We start from the raw sequence: 22,143 nt of genomic DNA, 5'->3' as shown, positions 1-22,143 counted from the left end.
GCAGTTTAGTAGGAAGACGCTTGTTATTCATTCAGCAAGCGCTTGAGCACCCACTATGTGCCAGGTGTAGCTGAACAAACCAATATTCGTAAGTTTGTACAAGTGCAATGAGAAGTCTGGTTCATCTGCGTAGTATTCCTCCCAGAACTAGCCCTGCCCCCAACTCGAATGACCTAAGGAATGAATGGCTGTGGGAGATGATGAGTGGAACGCAGCAGCTGTAGACGGTGTAGTAATAATGCTGTTATAATAGCTAATGCTTAAACAGTGCTAAACTTTGTTTCAGGCTCTCAGAGCTTTATACAATTTTCATTTAATTCTCACGATGACACTGTGACACTATGGGGTAGGTATTATTATCCGCATTCTGCAGATGAGGAAACTGAGGTACAGAGAGGTTAAGTAACTTGTCCAAGATCACACAGGAAGTGCAATAAATATTAAATAAAATAATAAGGTATAAGAGGAACATGTCAAGGAGAGGGCAAGAGAGAGGAACGTCACCTGGTTTTGCTTTGTTCTGCTCAGAATCATCAGTTCCATAAAACCTAGACTGAAAACCCTCCAAAGAGTCAGTTCCTATCCATCTTGGAATCCCGTCCAGCCCTAGTCTAGAGACCTCAGAGGAGCTCAATCCATGGTTTGCCATCACCTATAGCAACGCTTCCCAACTGGCTCCACCATTAACTTGTCCCTAATGGCATTGGAGAGTGGCCTTCTTCCAACCACTTCCTTATTGGGGAGCAGCTTACTGCAACTGGGAAATGTCTTTGAAATCCCAGTTTTATTTTAAAAATTCATATAATTTTACATTCAATTCTATAATACATCGTTCATAGGATGAGATGAGATTGCCTTTTCCCAAAGGCTTGTAGTAAAATTGACATTTCAGGTGATATGCCACATTTAGCTGTGGTTTTTCATACCCCTGATCACCTTTGGAGACTCCCAGTACACATGCCCCAGATAGGGAACCCCTACCCTTTGATTTCAAGTCCATTTCTTTAACCTCGCCTTCAAGGCCCTGTACAATCTGATTCTAGCTTCATCTCCTGCCTCTCTTTCCTGACACCCCACCCAACCTTCTATTCTCTGAATAGGTCTGAAGTCTGTGTCACCATTTACTCCTGCTCTTGATGCCTGGACCACCATTCTCTGCCCAAATCAGACGTCTTCTCCTCTGTGAAGCCTTCCCAGGCGCAACAACCACACATTCCCAAAGTAGATTTAGATGCTCCCACTTCAGTGTTCCATATCACTTGGTTTATTCTGATATAATGTAGCAGGAAAGGACTGGCTTTGGAGAGCAGACAGATCTTAGTCAGAATCCATGTCCCATGTTTACTAAATTGTGACCTTGATCCAATCACATTTGTGAGGCAGGTTCCTCTCCTATAAATGCAGATCCCTTGCATGGCTGTCAGTAACACTAAAAGTTCATGTGTGCAATGTTCTTAGCATAGTGCCTGGCTCAGAGTCATTCCTGTTCCAGAAATGTTTCTTGTCATTCCCATAACGGCATGAAAGTCTGTGTCCCCCACCAGACTGTGAGCTCTGTGTCGCTTGTGCCAGTCACAGAGCCAAGAACAAAGGAGGGCTTGGTGATGGTGATGTGGGTAACTAAAGTCAGGGACCAGCCGCAAATAATACTTTTCCCTTATTCGTATTTGCTGAGTTGAACTACACTGAAGTGAGACCACCTGAGCAGTAGAGAGCGACAGAGAGAGCGACAGAAAGATGGAAGAGAGGCTGGGCCAAGTATGAAGTCACATATTTTTAAAGGAAATTTAAGGTCATCAAAAGAGCAGCCAGCTTCTTTTTTTAGTCCTGTCCTTGTCTCTGTAGGTTTATAACCCCCTATTCTTATAAATGTTTGCATTTACTTTTTAAATTTATTTGTTTTAATTATTCAAGTAATACATGAATATATGCTTATTGTAAATTAATCTCATACCCAATAACTCTTTTCAATAAGCATGATGCAGCTCGTAGACACTGTTCAGACTGTTGCAGAGAAATGGAAAGTCAGAGAAGTTAAGCGATTTACCCTAAAACATACAGTGAGAGGACTGGGAGAAACCAGGCCTCTTGGAATCCTAGACCTCACAGCAACCATCCTGGATCGGGAGTGGGGGTGGGGAGTGGGGGTGTGGTTGGGGTGACATGGGGGGAATTCAAGAGCATTGTAGCACTCACTTCCTAACTCCAGGCTTAGATTCAATTCATATTAATGGATCACTAATAATGAGTTTAGCACTTTAGATACATTATCTCATTTATTCTTCACAGCATTACTCTTCATTCAACAAACATTCCCTGGATGCTTAATAATGACTAGGGCGTAAGGGATGAAAAATTGAAAAATGAAAGTTTTCAACAAGAACATGCAACTCTTAAAGAGGAGAAGCACTGGTTAATAAACATTTGATGAGATTCTCCTAATGATCAAAGGAAGGCTAATTACAGTGTGATATTTTTTATCTTTTAAATTAACAAAGATTAGCATCCTATGTTTGTGAGGATGCTGAAAAACCAGGCTTCTCATATTGTTGGTGAGAACATAGATTGGTGCCTCCTCTTTAGAGGGCAATTTAGTAATATTTATTAACATTTTAAATGTGCTTATGTATTTGGGGGCGGTGAGAGAAAATATTTGCGAACCATCTATCCTACAATGGACTCGCATCCGGAACATGTAAAGAACTCCTACAACTCAACAATAAGAAGACAATGTTTAAAATTTCTTTAAAATATTTTTTAAACAAAATATTTGAGTAGACATTTCTCCAAAGAAGTCATATGGATAGGCGACAAGCACACAAAAGACGCTCAGCATGGGGAAATGCAACTAAAAATCCACCATGAGATACCACCACACAGCTACTAGAATTCTATAATCAAGACAATACCAAATGTTGATGAGGATGTAAAAAAACTGGAACCCTTGTATATGTTTCTGTTCGGAAAGCAAAATGCTATAGCCACGTTGTATTTTAGTTTGTTTGAGTTTTATTTTACTGTGCTAAGAAGGCTTGAGATCTACCCTCTTAAAAATTTTTAAGTGTACAATATGATGTGGATGAAGGCTGCCCCAGAGAGAGAAGCCCATGGCGTCCTGGCTTACATGCTGATCTACATGACGACCCGACTCATATCTAAAGTTATACGACCACACACGGTGCCGGCCACTGCTTATATTTTTGAGCCAGAAATTCAACTTCCAAGAATATGTCTTACAGAAATTCCTACACAAATAAATATTTGCTGTAGTTTTGGTTGTTGTTCCTGCTGCTGTTCTTATAACAGAAACAACAAATATCCAAGAAGAGGGGATTTGAATACAATGTAGACATTAAAAAGAATGAAAAAGGTCTACTCAGACCAACACTGAAAGATGTTCAAACTCATTAAGTGAAAAAAAAAACTTGTATAACTTAATTTTTGTTTTGAAAAAAACCTTTTGTATATTCATAGAAAAAAATTCCAAGGGGAAATACATTGAACTGTTAATAGTTAACTATGGGCTGGGAAGGAGGGAGGGGACAGTGCACAGGGGACTTTCCAGGGTTTGTATTCTATCTTTATTGTTATAATAATCATACACCACTTTTGTAAGCAAACAAAATAAGAAAAGTAGTTTTTAAAGACATGATGTCTTCCCCTAGACACGTTCACTGTCTTATGGGTCATTTCTGGGTAGGTATTCATATCTCCATTTTATAAAGGAGGTTCAGAGAAGTAAAGTGATTTCTTCAAGGTCACACAGCCGGCCAAGCCTTCCTCAAAGGTTAAGTGAGCAGACAGGATCCTCCTGGTGCAGAGAGACGGGACCAATCATGTTTGCTATGAGGTCACTTTGAAGGCCTGGGATTGGTGCTCTTGTCTAAACTGAGCCGGACGGTGCACCTGCTTGGGATGATTTGGCTTTCTTGGAGTTGCCGTGGGGGGCATCAGTTCTCCGTCCTCTAAAGGTCGCACCGGCACCCTCAGCTTTGGGTGGGTTAGCCGTAGAGGCGCCCCGCCCTTCCTGCTGTGGCCAGTAATCCCCCATGCCCGTGCCGGCATAGCCTGCAGCCCTCCCTCCCTGCATCTCTCGCACCGAAGACAGGCAAAGGCCGTGACCGGCTTCCGCCCTGCTCAGACTGGCGCTTCAGCCCCGGTGACTGCACCTGGCATAGTCCCGGCATGACCTGCCTGGCCTCGAGCCAGCGCAAAGCAATTAGAAACAGGACTCAATGCAAACTCTACTTCCCTGTCTTTGCGGTTCCCGGGCTGTGCTGCCCGCTGGAAAGTGCTCTGCTTTATGGAGAAGAGGATTGAGGTCCAAAGAGAGTAAGGGGCTTGGCCCAGGCCACACAGCAAGTTAACAGCAGAGCATGGACTCTTCTTTCAGGGCAGCAAGCTGGATGGTAACATTTCCAACTTTATCTTCACCTCCTCCTGACAAACACATCCCCTCCCTCCTCCCTGCCTCCTGTTTCTTCTGTGTCCTTTGCCCATCTGAGGCAGCAAGTTTCATCAAGAATGATAAGGACTTTAGAACCACACTGACCTTGGAAACCCACACTTGCTGTGGGAACTTGGATGAGTTGTGTTACTTTTCTGGCCTTATTTTCCTCATCTGCCATGGGATATTAATCTCTACTTTTACTTTATGGGAATAAATGAGAAATTGGGAGGCAGTCTGCTATAGAGCAGTGGTTTTAAAACATAGTCCCTGGACCAGCAGCATCAGAATCACCTGGAAATTTGCTAGAAATGAATGTTCTCCTGCCCCACCGCAGATGTACTGAATCGGAAACTCTGTGGCCCAGCAAGCTGTGTTTTAACGAATTCTCCAGGTGATTCTGATGCATGCTAACGTTTGAGAACCACCAGTATACACAGGGTAAAACCATTGGGTTTAGCGTCAGACAGTCCTGGGTTCTTCTAAGAGTATCTTAATTCTGTCTTTTACCGCTCGGGAGGCCTCAAGCAAAGCGTTTTACCTACCTGCTGCTTAGATCACTTATTTGTGAAATGGGGTAATAGTTACATCTATGTAACAGGGTTGTTTATTAATTCACTCAACAAATTTTTTTTGAGTACCTATTATGTGATTCTCTGCTGGATTCTAAGGATACGTCAGTGAACAAAACAGACAAAAATCCCCGCCCTCATGGAGCGTACATTCGAAAGAGATTTTTGAGGATTAGTTGAGAAAATTATGATAATGATATATAAACCTTAGTACAGCACTGGCACATTCTATGCACTCAGCCAATGGCAGCTATTAATGATGGGGAAAGGGCTTGTAAGCAGTGAAATGCTCTATTAAACTAAACTGTGAACTCTCTGAGAATTGTCTGATTCATGCCTGTGTCATCAAAATCTAACATAGGGCCTGGTGCAGAGTCGGGCTTGGTAAATACTTGATGTATGTATGTACAAAAGTCAGAGATTAATATTGGTATCTTTTTTGTCTGATATCTCTCCTCTTTTATAATCCACCTTTGAGCTGACAGCTCGACAAGCCACCGCTCTCCAATAAGCCTTTCTTTCCTACTACATTTGTATATTTCACTCTTTCCAGCTATTGAAAGATGTCTTTCTGCACATTCACATGTTGTGATGGGTCTGAAATGTCGTGGGTGTATGATAAATCTGTACTGAGTGAATGAATGGATGTCTGAAGCAACATAGAAACCTGCTGAAATAGCACTGGAATAGGCAAGAGGCTTCAATTCTGCTTCCTATTCTGCCGCTGCTATAGTGTGTGGCTTTGACTAAGTCCATTTTCTTTTCAGATCTCAGTCTCCTCATCTGTGAAATGGGACTCTCAGTCCCTACCCCACACGATGCTGGGAGAAGATAGACTAACTTTAATACCTAAGTTTGAAGGATGCTTCACACAAGCAGGAATATGTCGTCTCCTTATCTTACCTCTCTGGAACAATTGCTGAAGCAGTAAAGGAGATAACGTAGGTATATCTCTTTGTCAACCTTAAAACGCTGGAAAAATTAAGATACTATTTCTAATCAGATAACTTTCAACTGATAAATTTTATAGATTGGAAACAACTCTAAATGTTTGTCGCTGAAAGCGTGATCTGTAGCCTCGGCATCATTTGCGATCTCGGTAGAAATGCAGACTCTAGGGCCCCGCCCAGGCCTACTAAACTAGAACCTACAGTTTAATAGGATCCGCAGGTGACTTGGATGCACAATAAAGTTTGAGAAGCATTGCTCTAAATCAGACTCATAGGACACCTACGAGTGTCACCCCCGTATTGGAAACCAATGGCTCCACAGTGCTCACATCCTTAGCTCCGCATTCAAGGTCCTCTCATCAGGCTCCTGATTACCACTCCACCCGATACTTCCCCACCTGTACTAGACAAACCAATCACTCTGACCCATTCCTCTTCTCTGAACAACTCAGGCTGTTTTCTCTGTGTGGGCTTCTCTTCCCACTTCCTCCAGCCTCAACTCAGACTGTGACACCCTTGATGCCAGCTCAGACATCACATGCCTAGTCCTTGTTAGGACACCTTCCTAACTGGTTGACAGTGGGCTGTGGTTAGCCAGCTGAGATCTCCTCCGCCTCCTGAAGCACTGTGGTCATTACCTGTTTCTACATCACCTGTTTAACCAGACTGTGCGCTTCTTAATGATAGGAACCAGGTCTCAGGTCCCAATACATGGTCAGCACTTTGGAAGAGCTCCATTTATCCCATGAGACTAATGGTTTCTAATGTGTCCTCCAGGTCTGACTTTCTGCATTTTTAAACTGTGAACTCCCGGAGAGCAGAGACTTAACATTCTCTTCCTCCTGCATCTCAATCCTGAGGCTCCATGTGCCTGAGCACAGTCAGCACTTATTCACTACCCAGGCTGACGGGTTCAGCTGTTGCAACTGTAGCCATTCCCACAATGTGCCCCCGACCTGGTTCACTGCAGCATTCTCAGGGAAGTCCAAATGACAAAACGGGTTGCAACATCAAGGGCAGGGAAGGGATCAAGTGTCAGGGTAAATCACCTCAAGTTTCGGCTGAGACTTAATGCCCTCTAAAAAACTCACAAGATTTCAAGATTTCGGGGGTCATATCCCAAACGTCCATTCCTGAGGCCTCCTGTCCCTACACAAGAACTGATACAAGTAGGTGCTCAGTACATATTGATGAGTGAATGAATGAATAAACGGGTAGATTAACCTGGACTTCTAAACGCAACTGAATGCTGACTGTCAGAAAAAAAGCAGTTGTGCAGGAAGAGAGTTGTAACCAAATGTCACATAGCATTAAAGATGAATTATAAGCTCCTTACCTTTGCCCCAAGCCCTGCTGTAATCCAGCCCAGCCTGCCTCTCCAGCTTTGTCTCTTCCACTTCGATGCATACTCTTTGTGCCGCATCCCAGACTATTCTAAAGCCTAAACATAGTTATCTGGTTTCATGATCCAGTGCCTTCTCACACCTGTTCCCTGTACCTAGCATACTCTTTCCTCTTCTCTTATTTAGGGAATTCTTCTTCCTCTTTCAAAGCCTCACTCAAGTAGTACCTCTTCTAGGAAGCCTGCTCTGACCCCTCAGCTGGGCTGGATGCCTCCTCTGTGCTGTGGTAGGTGCCATGCTTCTTCTTCTTCTTCTTCTTTTTTTTTTTTTTGAGAAAGATTAGCGCTCAGCTAACATCTGCTGCCAATCTTCCTCTTTTTGCTGAGGAAGACTGGCCCTGAGCTAACATCCATGCCCATCTTCCCCTACTTTATATGTGGGACGCCTACCACAGCATGGCTTGCTGAGTGGTGCCATGTCTGCACCCGGGATCCGAACTGGCAAACCTGGGACTGCCGAAGTGGAATGTGCAAACTTAACCGCTGCGCCACCAGGCCAGCCCCACATAGGAGTAGTGATCATATTCTTTTGCTGTTGTCTATCCTTTCCCCCCGCAAGACTTGAGCACCTTGAGGGCAGGGACTGAGTCTTATTCATTTTTGTGTCCTCAGTGTCCGGCATATAACATGACACAAAGGAGAATTATTTTCTGGGCACATGATCCAGTGGAAAGAATGTAGAGTAAAAGAGTTATCATGGGGCTGGCCCTGTGGTGTAGTGGTTAAGTCTGGCACGGGCCGCTTCAGCAGCCCAGCTTTGCAGGTTCGGATCCTGGGAGCAGACTTGCTTCTCTCATTGGCTATGCTGTGGCAGCAAGCCACATATGGAGTGGAGGAGGAATGGCACAGATGTGAGCTCAGGGCTAAGCTTCCTCAAGAAAAAAAAGAAAGAAAGAAAAAGAAAAACGAGGAAGATTGGCAGCAGATGTTAGCTCAGGGCTAATCTTCCTCAGCAGGAAAAAAAAAGTTATCCTTAGTCGGGGAATTTGCCACCCATAGAATTCCAGGTTTAAGAAGGGTTTTGCAAAGCCTCATGTAATATTTGTTGGAGAATAAATTATTTATATGCATATGGCCTCCTAGGAAAAGGCTAGGACAATGAATAGTAGAAGACAGGCCAGGATGCCTGGGGAAGTAGAATTTTACACACACACATACACTGTGCATGGCAGAGGCATGATTTGCAGGACATGGACAGATGTCCCTCTACAGAGGGTACCCTGGGGACAAAGCTACAATAGTCTGATTGGGGCGACTGTTCCAAACTAGCTGCCACTTCTTTTCTCCCACCCTGCCCTGACAGAGAATGGCAGAAGGGAAGGGTTAAAGGTGAGAAAATGTGCACATCAAGTATGAGGTCTGGGTCAGTTACCAGACCTGGGAGTCTGAAAAAGTCACTCCTCTCTCTAAACTTCAATTTCCTCATCTGTAAAATGGGGATAGTAATATCTAGCTTGTAGGATTGGCAGAAGGATTTTATATTAATAGTTAATACTCGTATCCTGCCAAGTCCTGTTCTAAAAGCTTTATATATAGTAACTCAATCCTCACTAGAACTCGAAGACGTAAATGTAATTTTCATACCAATTTTATAGATAAACAGAAACACAGAAATGTCACCTAACCTTTCCAAGATCACACAGCTAGTAAGTCTGGAGCTGGGAGTGAAACCCAGGCAGACACTCACAGTCTGTGCTCTGAACCAGCACTGTGCTCTCCGTGGCCTCTTCAATAAGATGATTGCGTGAGAGTGAAAGCCGTGCATAACACATCCTGACAGTAAGAAAGGTATTCCAGTACCCGTAGCTGATGAGATAGCCCCAAATGGATTAATGTTAATCCATTATTGATATTACTCTTTTTAAAAATATCTTATCTTTCACCTGTTACATACTCCTGTGATTGGAGAAGGTTTCTGTCTGAGTAGTCTGGGCTATTTTAAGATGCCCTAAAGGTAAGCTGGCTTTGCCTTCTCCTGAGGAACTGGAACAAGCTCTTAGCACTTCAGCCAGTGGGCATTTGAGGGCCATGAGGATCCTATAAAATTAATTTCTCCAGTCAGGACGTGTTCTGGGCCCTGACGACAGAGATAAATCAAATCTAGTCAATGCTCTCAAGGAGCTCACAGCCTAGTTGGGCAGACAAGCAAAAGAGACGACCCCAATATAGTACTGCTGTGGAGGGAAGCTCATGAGGGACATCTAACTTAATTATGGAGGGATTGATCAGCAAAGGCCTTCCAGAGGAGGAGACACAGGAGTCTAGAATCAAAGAGCAAGTGGAAGACATATTTTAAGAAAGCAAGAAAGGGTTCCTTGGCAGAGAGAATGTTATGAGCAAATGCACGGGGCCTTGAAATAGCACTATATATTCCAAGAACTACGAGTAGTTCAGTATGGCTAGAATGGAGCTAGGCGACGTGGAATGAAGGTGTTGTTGCCCAAGACATAGACAGAGGCCAGGTGGAGAAGTGCCCCAGTTGTCAAATTAAGGGGTTTGGCCCTTATCCCATAGGAGACGTAGAGCCATTGAAAAGTTCCAAACAGGAGTGCAATATGGTTTAGAAAGATAATTTTGATAGCAATGGGGGTTGAATTAGAAGTTTAAGACTGGAGCTAGCTTTTAAGCACATGAAAAGATGTTCAACATCATTAGTCATTAGGGAAACGCAAACTAAAATATAATTGAGCCTTGAAAATATAATGCTAAGTGGAAGAAGCCAGACACAAAAGGCCACATATCATAAGATTCCATTTATATGAAATGTCCAGAATAGCCAAATCCATAGACATAGAATATAGATTAGTGGTTGCTGGAGCTGGGGGTAGGAAGGAATGGGGAGTGACTGCTATTGGGTATGGATGTCTGGAATTAGTGGTGATGGTTGCACAATTTTGTGAATGTACTAAAAACCACTGAATTATATACTTTAAAAGGGTAAGTTTCATGGCACATGAATTATATATTCAAAAAAAAGACTGGTGGCAGAGTGACCAGTGAGGCTACTAAAATGGTCTAACCAGGGGCCAGCCCCGTGGCTGAGTGGTTAAGTTCGTGCACTCCGTTTTGGCGGCCCAGGGTTTCACCAGTTCGGATCCTGGACACGGACATGGCACTGTTCATGAGGCCACGCTGAGGTGGCATCCCACATGCCACAACTAGAAGGACCCACGACTAAAAATATACAACTATGTACTGGGGGGCTTTGGGGAGAAAAAGGGGAAAAAAGTCTTTAAAATGGTCTAAGCAGCAGTCTCCAAACAGGGGAACCCACAATCCTGGAGGTATATGAAGACTTTCTAGGGGTACACAAGCATGAATAATTTCTATATCCCAAACTTTTATGTGTACGCTCTCCTAAAATTAATCTGCCTGATAATATGCCTTTTATTTCTCCTCTTTCACAACAACTTTTCTCTCACCTTAAAGGAAAGATATACCTCTCACCTATCCTGAATATTACTGTAAGAGTACTGCGCGGGGGGTAAAAGTGTCTGGAGTACCATTGAAAGAGATGACTTGAATATACAGGGCTTCCGAGGCAGAGTCCCAGGACAGCAAAGCAAGAGTGTTCAGTAAGCACTTATTAAACTGACAATAAAAATGTAGCTGTCAAATTAAAAATGCATGAGGAGGACCGTAGTTTCTCCAAATTCTTCTAGAGGGTGCGAAAAGATAAAGTCTAGAATTAGCTTTCCCTTAGTCACCTGGGGTGCTTAAAATTAAAAACTCCAGTTCTTATGGTACATCCAGACAATAGAATATTATTCAGCACTAAAAAGAAATGAGCTATCAAGCCATGAAAAGACGTGGAGGAAACTTAAATGCTTATCACTTTTACCAAGTGAAAGAAGCCAATCAAAAAGGCTGCATACTGTCTGATTCCAACCATGTGACATTCTGGAAAAGGCAAAACCATGGAGACAGTAAAAAGATTAGTGGTTGTCAGGGGTTGAGGGGAGGAGAGGATGAACAGGCAGAAAACAGAGGATTCTTAGGTTGGGGGAAATACTCTTTATGATACTATCACGATAGATAGATATCACACATTTGTCCAAACCCATAGAATGTACAACACCAAGAGTAAACCCTAATGTAAACTGTGGACATTCGGTGATTATGATGTGTCAGTGTAAGTTCATCAGTTGCAACAAATGTACCACTCTGGTGTGGGGTTTTGATAATGGGGCAGGCTATACATGTGTAGAGGCAGTGGGTATTTGGGAAATCTCTGTACCTTCTTTACAATTTTGCTGTGAATCTAAAACTTCCCTAAAAAAAGTCTTAAAAAAGGGGCTGGCCCCGTGGCCGAGTGGTTAGGTTCGCGCGCTCCGCTGCAGGCGGCCCAGTGTTTTGTTGGTTCGAATCCTGGGCGCGGACATGGCACTGCTCATCAAACCACGCTGAGGCGGCGTCCCACATGCCACAACTAGAAGAACCCACAACGAAGAATACACAACTATGTACCGGGGGGCTTTGGGGAGAAAAAAAAAAAAGGAAAAAAAAAAAGTCTTTAAAAAACCAAAACCTCCTATTCTGTAATCCCAGCCTAGTTCTGTTAAATTAGATTATCTGGGTGGGGGGTGAAGGCCTTGTGGTCTTGAAAGCCTCCTAGGTGATTCTAACATGAAGTCAGGGTTGAGAACAACATAGGCACTGGTGATAGGGATATCAAGGGGGAGGGAACAGACGAGAAATCACCCATAGAGTTCTTGGTCTGGGAAGGGCTTTGCAAAAGCCTCAATATCTGCTGAAGAATAAATCAATAATTGCATATGAGCCCCTAGGAGGTAAAATTGGTGGAATTTGGTTGATTGCTTTGTTGTAAGGGGTGAAGGAAAGGAAGGTGTGAAGGATCACTCCCAGGTCACCCTTAAAGAACTCACTTGTGGGCCTCAGCTCCTGAGACAGGGAGCACAAAAAAGGGAACAAGTTTTGGGGAAACCTAAGGAGTTAGTCTTTTGATCTGTTGCTATGAGATACCAGTGGGAGATCCAGGCCGCATTTGGCATTGGATGTGGAGGTCTGAAGCTTGGGAGAAAAATTTTGGACTCATCAGAATACGGGGCTGGCTGCTCCCTGTCTGAAGCCATGGAAGCCATGAAGAGCTAGCCATGAAGCCATCGAAGAGTTTGTCACCATTCAAGAAAAGCACAGAGAGTACAAAGATGAAGAGTTTGTATAGGATGTTTTCAGACTTCAGACAGGAAGGAATTCTGAATTTGACAAGGTCCAGGGTGCAGCTGTGGGAGTGGGTGGCTGCAGTGGGAGGGAGAGTCATGAGAATCAAGGAGGTCAAAGAGCAGAGAGCCGATGAATCACTGAGGTGAGTGGTGGAGTCACCCAAGTTGTAGAATTGCAATAGCACAGTGGCTCTCAAACTAGTGTGGATCAAAATCAGTTGAAAGCCTTGTTAAAACACAGATTTCTCAGCCCCACACCCAGAGTTTCTGATTTAGTTGGTCTTGGTGGCTCCAAATTTACATTTCTAATGAGTTCCCAGGCGATGCTGACACTGGCAGTCTGGGGACCCCACTGTGACAATTACTGCGATAGAGTGAAGGCTGAGTCAGGTGACCAAGGTCTTCTACCAATGTGTTTAGCTGATAACAACAATGAAGAGGGAGAGACACCATCCCTAAACAGGTGACTTAGAATGTGGCTCTGACACTTGGACACTTCACCTGCTGGTCAGTTCTTTGCCCACCTTGGGCACATACTTCTCCCTACCCTTTACACCGGAAGTTTGGGCAGCCTTCATCTCCCCTCCTTGGTTTAAAGTTTTAAACTCTGCATCCTAGGGCTTTGATCTCTTATCCCGTGGAATACACTTCACCTTGATGTTTGAGTCAAAAACAGCTAAAGACACCTTTATTATAAATCCAGCAACTTCAGAAGGAAAAAGAAAACTGAACTGCCAAACTGCTTTCTACGCCCAGAGATTTCACTATGTGTCGGGGAATGAAGAAAGGAAAAGGAAAAGAAAACACCAGAGAGGTCATTTATAGATTAGGTCAATAATACCAGGCATATTTCTCAAACTAATGCCCTTTCTCACAGTAAATATGTTTTGTGCCCTTATGCAACTCTCTGAAACATATTTTACAAGCTTTAGGAATTAACCTTATCTATCTACACTAGAAGTCAGGAAAATCTAGGAGTGACTTGTAATTTATATTCAAAGAGTATAGTAAAATGTATAGTAAAATCATACTGGAGACCTCTGCCTCAGCCCAATTAGTCAGAGAAGGAGGCTCATTTGACATCACTGTACTTATAGGTCCAAGGAGTTTGTTTCCTTTCTGTACAAAACCCTCTATACATTGTTCCTTTTTAGTTAAGACAGGACAAGAAGATACTTAATTGATTTTTAATACCCATTTCCCTTCTCCGAAGACAGGGTTTGTAATTCTACAGTCAGGAGTTCTCGCCAACTCCCCCATGAAGTCTCGATGCTGTCATGTGCAGAGCATTTTCCGTGCATATTCTGATTTCTCAGAGTTCCTGTGGCCCATGTTACATATTGGCTACTCTCTGTCCACCCTGGAGGTATAGGTAACTGGAGAAGTCAAGACTCCGGCTTGACAAGTACAGAGCAGAACGTTAGAATCGGTGGAGACCATGGAGGTCACTCCTCCTGATCATTCGTCTCCTCAGGACATTTTATAGACGATCAGACCACCCTGGAGAAAGGAAAGATTTGCCCACGGCCTCAGCATCTCAGGGTTCCAAGGCGCCTTAAAGGTATCAAATCCCACCTGCCCGGTGTCAGAAGAGGGATTAGAATTCAACTCTTCTGACTCCTGGCACAGTGCTCCTCAGTCTCATCCTGAGACAGTACACTTGTGCCTCAGCAGTAATCTAGAGAGGTGTAAAACCCTTGTGTTTTTCTATTCAAATCATCTTCATTTGCCCTCTGGTGTCTGGTAGAAGACAGTATGAAGGATAGAGTAGGAAAGTGGCTCTACCAGTGTCTTCCTGGACCAGCATCATCAGTTTCTCCTGGGAATGTGCTAGTAATGCAAAATCTTGAGCCCCAGCCCAGACCTAATACATCAGAAACTTGGGGGGCCGGCCCGGTGGCGCAGTGGTTAAGTGCGCATGTTCCGCTTCTCGGTGGCCTGGGGTTGGCCGGTTCAGATCCCAGGTGCGGACATGGCACCGCTTAGAAAAAGCCATGCTGTAGTAGGCGTCCCACATATAAAGTAGAGGAAGATGGGCACGGATGTTAGCTCTGGGCCAGTCTTCCTCAGCAAAAAGAGGAGGATTGGCAGTAGTCAGCTCAGAGCTAATCTTCCTCAAAAAAAAAAAAAAAAGAAAGAAAGAAACTCAGGGCAGGGCGGGGACCCAGCAAACTGTTTTAACAAGCGCTCCAGCTGATTCCGATAGACACTAAAGTTTACTTTGTATTATAGTAACAAATTAACTCCACATTAGCAAGACCTCCTGTTCACCTGGGCCTTCCTAGCCTAGAGAGAAATTCAGTCCTCTCCAAGGCTGTGAAGTAGTCGAATGAGCTCTGGGGCCAGATTTAGCTCGCCCACAGCTGACTTGTGAGGTTTCCTATCTCTGGGCCTGTGTTTTCTTACCTATCAAATGGGATAATAACCCCTTCTACCAGTCCCAGGGGATCGTTGTGAGGATTAAATGTGAGGCTGGCTGATAACTGCTTTCTTGAAAACTATCTGCTGTGACTTTGTGAGGGATTGCTAGAGTTAGTATCTGGATTGCTATTTTCAGCCCTGGAAAAACCCCTTTGATACTGCCTAGCTGTGCACAGAGAGTAGCCAGCCACCAACCAGGGGGCACTTCTCTTAATAGATGATGCTTATTGGAAACTTCTACCTTGAGTCTCAGGTTCTGAGTGGTTGGAATGTAGCTCACTACCTCATGCTCAGTAGTAGCCTGCTGAAATTTCATCACACTCAGTAGTTTGTCTTCCCCTTATTAAATTGTTAAGAAGGAGTTGTTTATTTTTAACTGGGAGTCTTTTTCATGATCCAACAGAGTAGTACAAAAGACAGTAGACATTTACAATGATTCCTTCCCTTAAAGAGTCAGGGCACTGAATGTTAAAAATAACAGGAAATCCTGCGTTGGAAATAAGTGAGTTGTACTGAAGTTCCTAATCTTTGCTTTTGCCTTTTCCCATTTAACTTTCTTGAACCATTGACTTTTAGAATTAGAAGGAATCTGAGCAATCATCAAATTCATTTTTAAACTTCTATCTATTCCCAACATTTTGTCCGTTGGCCCCTTTTTGTACATCCCTAGTGACCAAGAGTTTACTATTAGCCCATTCCATGTGGGATAGTTCTTGCTCTTAGAATGTTCTTCCCTTTATTGAACTGAAATCTTCCTTCCTATAGCTTCCCCTCCTCTCTGCCTCTAGCTCTATCTTCTAGAGCAAAATGGAACAACTTGATATTCTCTTCATAATAATAATAACAGCTATCACTCAAGAATATGAGGGAAATGGGCTGGCCCCGTGGCGCAGCGGTTAAGTGTGCACGTTCCGCTTCGGTGGCCAGGATTCACCAGTTCAGGTCCTGGGTTCAGACACGGCACCGCTTGGCAAGACATGCTGTGGTAGGTGTACCACATATAAAGTAGAGGAAGATGGGCACGGATGTTAGCTCAGGGCCAGTCTTCCTCAGCAAAAAGAGGAGGATTGGCAGCAGATGTTAGCTCAGGGCTAATCTTCCTCAAAAAAAAAGAAGAATATAAAGGAATCTTTCAAATTCTGTAAACAATTAACTTTCTGGGAAAATAAATTATCATAAGCCCTGAATACCTTAGATTCAACTCTCGATTATAGTTAGATTGAGACCAAGGGCCACAAACTTTGATAGCAGGAATTCTGAAAGGGTACAAGTATTTTTGAGAGGGCAAAGCGTTGAATTAACCATTAACTTCTGTTTACATAGATAAGAGGAAAGAATAGTGTGTAATTATATACCATTTGTCATTGAATTTAAGTTAAAGCTATACTTACTCTGAATCTTTCCTCATAAAGTTGTTTCTATGTTTATCAAAAGGAGCAGAGCTTCCCAATAATATCCAAAGTTTTATTTTAAAAGTTCCAAAGAACTTCGATTTGTAATCTTGAGATTATGAATTATTATAGGCAACTACATTTGTTAGAATGTTTGTTGTAGAAAATGATATTGGTTCACTAAGTTATAAACTTTGTTTGCCAAAGGAGGTTGATTATATTCACCAAACTGATGATGAGTAACTACGGATCCAGCCCTAATTAACTCAACAAGAATAAAAGCCTGTAAGAAATCGCATAAAATTAGGAACATTGATAAAGTCTTTCCTCATTGCAAAAAATTATTTTACTTGTAAAATAAATAAGTGCTTCAAAATGATTATCTTTTGAATTTTTACTTACTTTTAGAATTGGTAGTACATTCTTGTAATTATAAAAATCAAAATACACAAAAGGCTATATTCTGAAAAGTCTCCCTCCTGCCTGTCTCCTGCCATCCAGTTGTCCTCCCTAGCAGCAATTGGACAATCGATGATATTGATTTCTGTTCAATTCTTCCAGGGATATTTTCTGCATATATAAGCAATTAGGAATATATATTACTACCATCATTTCTTATAGGGATGAGAGTATGCAATATACATCATTTAGGACCTTGCTTTTTCACTTAACACTAGATCTTGAAGAGCATTCTATATCAGTACACCAAGGACTTTCTCATTCTTTTTCATAGCTGCAGAGTATGCATTGTAGGAATACACTATTATTTAAGCAGTTTATTAATAAACTGCTTATTAATGTTTGTTAATAAACATTTAAATTGTTTCTCATCTTTTGCTATTACAAAGCTTGTACATATGCTTAAGCATATGTGAAGATTAAATTTTTAGAAGTGGAACTTCTGAGTCAAAGGGAATATGCATTTAAAAGTTTGATTAATATCACCACCAAATTGTCTTCCACAGAAGTTGTTCCAATTTATACTCTCACCAACAAAATATGAGAGTACGTGTCAAACTGCCCCCATAGTGTCTTATCAGTCTTATAGATCTTTGCCAATCTGATAGGTGAAAAACAGCATTTCAAAGGAATTCTACTTAACACGTCTCTTATTAGGAGTAAGAGTGAGCATTTAAGAGTCATTTCTATTCTTTTTCTGTGAACTATCGTTTCATATCTTTTGCACACTTTTCCGCTTGTATTTTTGTTCTTATTGATTTTAGCTCTGTATATAAATATGAAAATTATCCATTTTCCTATGATAGGAAATGTAAACGTATGTATATAGTCACTTGTCACCTTCCTCTTCTTATAGTGGCTTTTTGCCTTATAGACATTTTTTATTTCTACATAGTTGAATTTATCAATCTTTTATAGCATTTAGGCTTTGTTTTGTACTTTAAAAGACTTTTCTCTCTTTGAGATTATAAAAAGACTTTTCTCATTTTGAAATTATAAAAACTTCTCCTATGGTTCCTTCAAGTATTTTTTGATTTCACTTTTTTTTTACATTTAAATCTTTGATGCATTTCAAATTTATCTTGGTGAATAGTGTGAGGTGTAGATACAAGTTAAGTTTTCTACATGGCTATCCAGTTATTCTAATACCAAACATAATTCCACCTTTTTTTTTAACTGACTTGAAATTTTACCTTTATCATACTAAATTCCCATGTATATTTTGATGTACTTTAGGATTTTCTATTCTGTCTCATTGATTACAGATCAACTGTGGCTCCATTCTTTTCTTTTTTTATTTTTATTTTTCATTTTTCTCCCCAAACCCCCCAGTACATAGTTGTATATTTTTAGTCGTGGGTCCTTCTAGTTGTGGCGTGTTGGATGCCGCTTCAGCATGGCTTGATGAGCAGTGCCATGTCCATGCCCAGGATCTGAACCAGGGAAACCCTGGGCCCCCAAAGCACAGCGCGCGAACTTAACCACTAGGCCATGGGGCCGGCCCCTCCATTCTCTCTTGATGGCAGACCCTGCTTTGTTTAATGATGATTTTCCTCTACTACCACCAGGTTTTCAGGGAAGGTGGTTCCCAGGTCAGACACAGAGAGTAAATCATGTTTGGTCTAAGCTAATATTGGTGGTCTTATTCTCTTTGCTATTTTTTGGTTTATTCATGGCCAATAAGACTTGAGGGGAAGTCTATTGGGTGACTACTAGGAATAATAGAAATCTATTAAACATACAAGGGGAGAAGTTTAGCTGGCAGTTGGATATATAAACCAGAAATTCAGAAGAGAGGTCTGGAGTGGAGGTGTAATTTTGGGGATTATCACTACACAGATCAGATTTAAAGTAATGTGATGGGATAAGATCACCAAAGTGTGAGTATAAATGGAAAAGGTCAAAGGTCAAAGTATTGACTAGGGCACTGCAGTAATTCAGAGGTCAAAGAAATGTGGAGAAACCCGGACCAGCCAGTGAGATAGAAGAACCAGGGGAGTGGAGTGTCATGGTAACCAAGAAGGAGGAAATGATCGGCTGTGTCTAGTGCTCTTGATAGGTCAAGGAACACTGAGACTTGACTGTTGTTAATAAATGGATGTCACTAGTGACCTTAATAAGAGCATTTCAGTAGAGTGGTGGAGGTAAAAGCTTAACTGGACAGGGTCCCACAGAAAATGGGAAAAAGGAAATCAAGACATCAAGTACAGCACAAGCCACCTTTGAGAGACATTTTGCGGTAAAGGAGAGCAGAGAAATGGGGCAGTAGATGGAGGGTCAAGCTGTGTCAAGAGAGGTGGGGTTTTTTTTGTTTGTTTTTGAGATAGAAGAAATAAATTCATGTTGGTAAGTCAATGGGAAAGAAAAATAGAAAAATGATGATGTAGAAGAGAGGAAGAATTGCTGGATAGATGTTTTTGAGAAAATGAGACTATGAGACCTAACACTCTGTTACTCAGAGTGTGATCTGTGGACTAGGGATGGTCTCTGAACAGTTTGTCACCAGTTGGTGGCAGAAATTGAGAGTAAATATTTAGAAACTTTTATAGCAATTTGACAGAAAAATGTTATGTCTGTTGGATCTAATAATAAAAAATCTGACCTAGAGTAGTCAAATTCATAGAGACAGAAAGGTAGAATGGTCATCAGGGGCTGGAGGAAGGAGGGAATAAGGAGTTATTGTTGAAGGGGTACAGAGTTTCAGTTTTGCAAGAAGAAAAGAATTTTGGAGCTGGATGGTGGTGATGGTGAATGTACTTACTGCCCTTGAACGGTACATTTAAAAATAATTCAGATGGCAAAAAAATCTGAGCTTGCATTTTGAATGTCTGTTTTTAAATTTAACTTTTCTAGTAATTAATTTTTATTGCATTTTACAAAAATTAGGTTTGTGATTGATTGGGGAAAAAAACCCAAGCCAAGTCTTTTAGCATAGATAGTTTGAGAGGAACTGAGGAGGGTTTGACTTCAGCTAAAATACAAGTCGTTCATTTGCAGTAAGGAAAGGAAGGCAGAGCGTAGGAGCGTGGTTACAGGCAGAGCAGAGTCATACGTCAGTTGGAAGTCATGGTGGCACATGGGAACTTGTAGATGTTCTTATTTTTGCTTCATTTTCTCAGTGAATTGGTAACAAAATCATCAGTCAGGTGAGGATGAAGGAGGAATGGTTGAAAAGAGATGGGAAATAGTTATCCACCAAGGTAGGAGAGCGTAGGGAACTGGAGAAATGCAGTAGCACAGCCAAGCATTAGGGGCCTGTTGGAGGAGGATGATATCAAATTTAGAGGGAGACCAGTCAGTACGGTTTCGGGTTTCGGATTTCGGATTTTTCTCCACTCTCCCTCGTTTTGCTGCAGGTTCAGGATTAGAGTTCGTCAGCCGAGTGCAAGGAAAGGAGAGCAGGACTGGAGAAATGAAAGAATGATTTTCATGATGGACAGGAGAATCCAAGCTTTCAAGGAAGGAAGTGAGGATATAAGGGTAGTGTGAGCAATAGTGAAAAGGTAGTAGGATCAGAGGATTTTGAGTCTTGGCGGAGTTGCAGAACTTTTGGATTTTGGTGTTACAGAAAGAGAGCTAGAAAGGAAGAGGTTGTGGTGAGTTGGATGATTAAAATTGAGATTACAGAAGGGTTACAAATATTTGTAACGAGAAGACCTAAGGTGTGAGTATGGAAGTGACAGGCAGAGGCGAGCGCGATGCCTGGAGGAGAGGAGCCGAGAGATCAGGGCATTGGAAGAATCATCTAAGAGAACTGAAATCACCAAGAATTATAACAATAGCAACAAATGACAATGAACCTGAAGCACAGGGGTCTACAGGTGACTGAAACGAGTGAGCGCTCTAGTCTCCGGTTATGACGTAATATTTAAAGCTCTTATTTTTAAAGGAAGACAGGGTTGAGGGGGTGTCTCTTGGAAGGACCTGAGCCCGCGGAGCAGCCGGAGGTCGGGAGCCGGGTCCGGGCTGCTGGGCTGAGCCTGCGCGGCGGGCGCGGGGGCGGCGCCAAGCTGGGGCTGGCGGTCAGGGGCGGGGCGTCTCGGGGGCGGAGTCTGCGCTCCGGGTCGGGCTGCGGCTGCGGCTGCGGCTGCTGCACTTCCAGCCTGTGAGGGAAGGAGGCCGAGGCCTGGGCCGAGCCCGGAGCCGCCGCTCGCCCGAGCCTCCTGGAGCCCCCGCGCCGGCTCAGCCTGGGGGCGGGCTCAGGCCCGGCCCGCCGCCAAACCCGGGACAGAGGCTGCACGCCCGAGGACCAGGCCGGCGCAGCCATGGTGAGGGAGCGAGGCCTGCCCGAGCCCGGCCCCCGCGGGCCTGCGCCTCCCCAGCGCTGGGGCCCCCTCTGCGCCCTGCCTTTACCTCTCCCCCTTGTTACCGCGCGCTCGTGACTCGCTCCTCCTTCCCCGCGTTCCCCGGCCACCTGCTGGGGTGACACCCCCCCCCCCCTTAATCTCTCTCCTCCCTGGTGACACCCTTTTTTATCACCCTTGTGACAGCCTCTTTCGCGGTCCCCTCTGCCGCCCCCTCCTCGTCCTTTATCCCGACCTTCCTTTTCTCCTCGACCATTTTATTTTGCCTCTTCGTCTCTTTGGGGATCTCTGCTCCTTCCCTCTTTTTCCTCCCTGTGTTTCGCTCCTGCTCTTTGCTCTCGCTTCTTACCCGCTTTCATCATTTTATCTCCACTGCGCCCTCCTCTCCGGCTCTTTTCTCCCCTTCGTCCTCTATCATCCACATTTCCTCTCCCCCGATCGGATGTCCTCGCTCCCCCGCGCCTGCAGCTGTCCCCATTTCCTTCTATGGGCTTCAGGGGTCTAAGCAGGAACAATTTGAGGGCGATTGCTTCCCAGGAACTGTAGGGCGGGCGGAGAGGGATTCGTAGGCTTTCTTCTTCCTTTTCTTTTATGCAGAGGGGAAGAGGGAGCTTGGAAGCCTTGTTACCGAGTGGGATTGCAAAACCTGAGTGGCAGTGTGTCTTGGAGTGAGACATGGGGTGACATGCATGCTATGACCTTATGAGACACCCAGCCTTTTGACAGAAATAACTAAAAATGTTTTGAAATGTATTTTTATTTTGAGCGTCGTTTAATGTGGCGGTGCAGTTTGGGAAATTTAAAAATGTTTATTTACAGGCTTGACTGTTCCTCAGAACAAATGTTTTGTTTTTGTTTGGAGGCAGAGTCCAGGGCGTCTGAAGAGAGAAAATCAGCTTGGCAGTTAGATTGTGACAGTCTCTTTAATACCTTCTGATGCCTTCCTTTGTTTTGCTCTCTCTGCCTTTAGTTGGGAGACCCTTATATTTGCTCATTTTCTCCTTCCCCTTGCAA

General features: G+C 43.2%; 1 protein-coding gene across 5 annotated transcripts in view; it reads left to right on the top strand.

The window, feature by feature from the left end:
- The first annotated feature begins 20,697 nt into the window (after positions 1-20,697).
- ZYG11B (zyg-11 family member B, cell cycle regulator) overlaps positions 20,698-22,143 on the top strand; it is a 90,391-nt gene continuing 88,945 nt past the window's right edge. Inside the window, exon 1 of one of the 5 annotated variants that reach the window (XM_023629944.2) lies at positions 20,698-21,093. In XM_023629944.2, coding sequence (XP_023485712.1) covers positions 21,091-21,093 — 3 coding nt within the window. In that variant the 5' untranslated portion in view covers positions 20,698-21,090. The remainder of the gene's footprint in view (positions 21,094-22,143) is intronic. The other 4 variants (XM_070259957.1, XM_023629960.2, XM_023629949.2 and 1 more) reach the window with 4 other exon arrangements.

The sequence above is a fragment of the Equus caballus genome, chromosome 2, assembly GCF_041296265.1.
Source record: "Equus caballus isolate H_3958 breed thoroughbred chromosome 2, TB-T2T, whole genome shotgun sequence".
Lineage (NCBI taxonomy): Eukaryota > Metazoa > Chordata > Mammalia > Perissodactyla > Equidae > Equus > Equus caballus.
This window is presented reverse-complemented; position numbering and strand designations above follow the sequence as displayed.